This window comes from Leiobunum rupestre, chromosome 11 (assembly GCF_980474605.1).
Source record: "Leiobunum rupestre chromosome 11, qqLeiRupe1.1.hap1, whole genome shotgun sequence".
Lineage (NCBI taxonomy): Eukaryota > Metazoa > Arthropoda > Arachnida > Opiliones > Sclerosomatidae > Leiobunum > Leiobunum rupestre.
Window position 1 is genome coordinate 19,067,514 of NC_143394.1, and position 4,460 is coordinate 19,071,973.

Below are 4,460 nucleotides of genomic sequence, written 5' to 3' on the forward strand. Positions count from 1 at the left end.
TCGTTTTTGGAAGCCCCTCAAAAACGATTCTTAAATTTTGTGGATCAAAATATGACGAGAAGCTCGACCTTGACTAGGCTTAAGTATCCCGTTGTCTTCTGTATGGTGCGCGCCTAAATGGACGGTTAGACCTTCCGAGGCGGTAATTTTCGTATCTTAAACACGTGACTAGAGCAATTTTAAAACGGCCTTTTGCGGGGGACATTGTAGTTTGAGAAGTGTAGAAGTGTCCCAAGCTGAGAAAGACAGATGTTATTGCCGTTAAGGTACCGGATATCTTAATTGAAAATGTACGGAAAGTATTTTCTCTTTTGAAGAACGAACGATGCTGCTTTTGTTACAATGAGCATAATTCTTTCTAATTAGGGAGCATTTTTTGGGTTCTAATTAGCCTTCTTAGGAATTTTGTTATTAAAGAATGGCCCTGGTTTGGAATGTTACCAATTAATGTATTACGACATTACACGGCATTATTACCAAAGAAATAGAGTAATTAATAGACATTTCCAGTGTTAGGGCTACCTTGGGCTATTTAACTATTTGGTACCGAATGGAGTCTAGGTGGCGCCTTCGATCTGTGGAGCTTAAAATTATAATAAAATGCAAATAGTTCTATTTCATCGAATAGGCTACGAGCGCAGTTCAAATTTTAGTCTTAATTAGCCGCATACCGAACGAGTTTTAAAAATTATCTCTTTACAACAGCTGAAAGTTTCAACTTGGAAACATTTAAATCGAGATTTTCTAAGCCCGACGTCTAGAGTGACGTTTCAGTGCCACCAACGATAATATACAGGGTGTTTTGGTTGCTCGAAAAAGTGTTTTTTTTCTTTCGAAAACTATATTTAACAAAATTTAAAAGATTCGAACACTCCACCGTCGGTTGCGATGCAAGCTTGGGTTCGAACAATCATGTTGTCAAACACACGTTGAACCATTTCTGGGATTACTTCCCGGCATGCGTTTATAATTCTTTGACGAAGATCCTCAAGCGTTTCAACGGGAGTGGCGTACACTTTATCTTTAACGTATGAAAGATGTCCAACGGCGTCAGATCTGGCGACCTTGCTGTACAATGTATCGAACCGTTTCTGCCCATCCATCGTTGTGGAAATTCATTGTTTAGGAGCTCTGTCACGTCTCTGTGGCAATGAGGCGGGGCACCGTCTTGTTGAAACCACAGCCTTGCTCGTTCGTCAAGTTCCTCTGCTAGTTCGTTTTGTAAATTCAGATTTTGAGAAGACTAATCCAAACATTTAAGCGTCCAAATTGAAATTGGTGACGATGTGGATAACCCCAGTGCGGATTTTCGTCTTGCCAAAAGTTATTATTTTGGTGATTGAAAGGCTCATCTCTTGAAAATGAACGTTGCGGATAAATTGAGGATCGTTATCCACAGAATTGAGCAGCCAGTTGCCAAAGTCTATGATTTGATTTGATTTGATACACCCTGTAGAACTCCATGCCCTAGATTCGAATTATGAGAGCTTTCTTATTCAAATTTTGTAACGAAGCGTTTACCCACTTCCGGTACGTGACCTTCGAAAAATCGGGCTCCAGCGGTCGCTGTATTGTCCTATCACAGCCAACTTTGATGACGCACTGTTGCGGGAACAGCTCGTCATCATAGTTGGCCGTGGTCTTATATAGTTGGTTACTATGGTAACTATGGAGCTAATTTTTTAAGAAGTCCGGCAGGAAGTGGTTAAACGCTATTGACTAAGCGCGAGGCAGTTATTTCGAATCTTGGATACGAGGTTTATTTTATCTTTGATGCCACCTAGGAGCAACAAATACAGCACCCCAGACAAGGAGAACGCAACCCGTCAAAAGTCTTGCATTTTCTTGCGTACAGTTTTCATTGGTTAGACGCCTTAGCGCCTGCTGCCGTCGGAAGGGGAAAATTCGGAAATTGTCTTCCCCCCCGCCCGTAAAACGTTCAGCGTAAAGGCTCATCTAATGAAATTTGTACACGTGTTTTAAGACTAGCTGCCTTCTCCTTGTGTATGTAAATGCCACTAAATTTCCCCAAGCAAAATGGGAAACACTTATTCTAATCCCTCTCTCGGGAAAAATACGCATAACAGCGACTTCGCATGAACGAAAATATCACGTTTGAAAATGACCTTACCATTTTAAAACTATACAAATCTGGCCGCGCCCAAACACACGACTACACAAATACAATTTAAAATAGGTAGGTCTAATTTTTAAAACTACCCATATGTGCCAGAGCTATACACACTCGAAAATAGTTTTAATACCAAATGCCATCCAATTTACTAGCCATTGTTATTTTATAAAACACCACTGCTTTTTCGAGCAAATAATACTATCCTAGACATTCTGCTTTATTGGACTTTTTGGCGGTTTTGCGTCCGCTTGCTAACGCGTCACACGTAGCCTAGCCTCGCTAGGGGGAGATTTTCTTCGCTCTCAGTAAAAGAGACAAACAATATTATAGAATTATGGTTTAACTTATAGTTCGTAGATTATTTCATTGTAACCAGTGTCCCCGAACCTTTTTAGGCCTAAAAATTGTCTATAAAATAATTTCATTTCAAAAATTTACAAGATTTTATTGTTAGGTTTACATGAGATTTAATCCTTACATTTCCAAATAAAACAAGAACATTAACACAGTTTATCACACTTTTAAAATATTTGAGCATGATAAAAAAAGCAGCCGAAAAGATGGGCGCGTTCACGCCGTCATGACAATTCTCTGCTGGAGCGAGGGGGAGTTTGGAAAAGTTACTCCCCTTCCTCCGTGCCAGCAGCGAATTGGTATCACTATGCGAGTACGATCAGCTCCATCTTTTCGGCTCCTTGCTTATTATCCATGACGACACTGCGCAGCACACAATTTTAGACAAATTTCAGTGTTGCCAAATTTGTTAAAAAATATCAATGAGGGTTCTCATAATTATGATCTAGAAGAACAATGGCGTTTGACGAAATAGAGTTAGACAATAAACCCTGTTAAATATTGATCAATTAAGAGTAAAAAATTGTCACGATTATGTCCTTAATTAAAATTAATATATTCCTTTTAGATATTTGGAAATGGAAATTTCATCGTTCAACACTTGGCAGCACTGCAGCATTTGCAGTCTCCACATTCACATTTCTTGCTGGGATCTTTGGCCGCTGGGCAACACTGGCAAGAAGCACCACATTTGCAATCGGCACCGCATTTGCGGCAGCCCGCGGCGGAGCAACATTTACAATCGCTGCAGCTGCAACTAGAGGAGCAGGTGCAAGATGACTGTTGCTTACACGCGGCGGCGGCGCAGCAACGGCATTTTTGGCATTTACAACTGGCAGCGTCAGGAGCTCCGCAACACTTGCAGTCGCTGCAGGTGCAACTGGGACCGCATGGAGTTTTCTTGCAAGGGGCGCCTGGGCAGCAACGGCATTTTTGGCACGTACAACTTGCGGCGTCAGGAGCCTGGCAACAACGGCATTCGGTAGTGCAAGTACACCCAGCTCCGCAATTGCATTTCTTCGGTTGCTGGTGGGTACGACCCTGGCAACAGGAACCTTTTCGTAAAAATAATTTTAGATTAGTTTTAGTTTATTGAGCCTTTGTAAATACTATTTTTATGGTTAAAAATGATATAACTTGGCGCAGCCCTGTGATTTTGAAGCATTTGGCACAATTTACTTACATTATTTAAATCTGAATACCCTTCAGTACTCTGTAAGCGCTCCGAGATTGATCTGGGAGCGTTCTCACATCACCCTCATAATGAAATCTAAATTAGAATACCCAATCGGGGGGCGCTCTAAGAGTGTAAATGGAATTCGCCATAAACGAAAAGTGATAGATATAAATATTGCCCTTAAACTATTTAAATAAAATGAACTAAAATGTGAATACACTATTTATGGGAAAATTTTAAAAAGTTAAAATTATTCTAAATTATTTATGGGAAAAAGTAAAATTTCCCTAATATAGAAATATTTTTTTAAATTAGTCATAGTTTCGAATAGTTGAAAAGCCCGCCTGTCTCGACAGAGCTTGGCTCCCACTGAATTGAGCTGAACCGAACCGAACCGAACTGAAGAGGAATATAAATATTTCAATACTCACCGCTAGCAGATACAGAGGTTGACATTTTAGTAAAGTAGTAGTTTTTAGAAGTCGAAGGTAGAGTTGAATTATTAGGAACTCAGGTTGTTTGTCTGGATCATGAATATCAATGAAGCTCGCGTCTGCTTTTATCCTACCCTAATCCCGCCCTCTCTCGGGTTGCGTGCAGAACTAGAGGGCCGCGCGCAAAACTTTAGCCAATCAAGGCTCTTCATTTGTCGAATTCGTGTGCAAAATAGCGGGCCGTGTGCGTCTTTCTAGAAAATGCCATTTATCAGCGAAAAAAAAATTACTGGCTGGTGATAAAGCGCTTTTTGAAAACACCTGTTATCGCCGAGTGCATCGAGGCTTTGACTTGTTTACG

The 4,460-nt window shown here is 40.6% G+C and overlaps 1 protein-coding gene across 1 annotated transcript; it reads right to left on the reverse strand.

Annotated features, from left to right (window-relative positions):
• Positions 1-2,756: 2,756 nt before the first annotated feature.
• Positions 2,757-4,254, reverse strand: LOC149921935 (uncharacterized). The gene is made up of 2 exons (XM_090163656.1): positions 4,097-4,254; positions 2,757-3,543 (listed from the first exon to the last, which is right to left on the reverse strand). Exons 1-2 carry the CDS (start codon positions 4,119-4,121, stop codon positions 3,083-3,085), a joined length of 486 nt encoding a protein of 161 aa, XP_090019782.1. The 5' UTR covers positions 4,122-4,254; the 3' UTR covers positions 2,757-3,082.
• Between the last annotated feature and the right edge of the window lie 206 nt (positions 4,255-4,460).

Bases quoted from the DNA above. Each gene is read 5' to 3' on its own strand.
- LOC149921935 (XM_090163656.1), bottom strand. From the start codon at position 4,121: ATGTCAACCTCTGTATCTGCTAGCG. The intron at 3,544-4,096 runs GTGAGTATTGAA...TTTTACGAAAAG, and splicing joins AACCTCTGTATCTGCTAGCG to GTTCCTGTTGCCAGGGTCGT.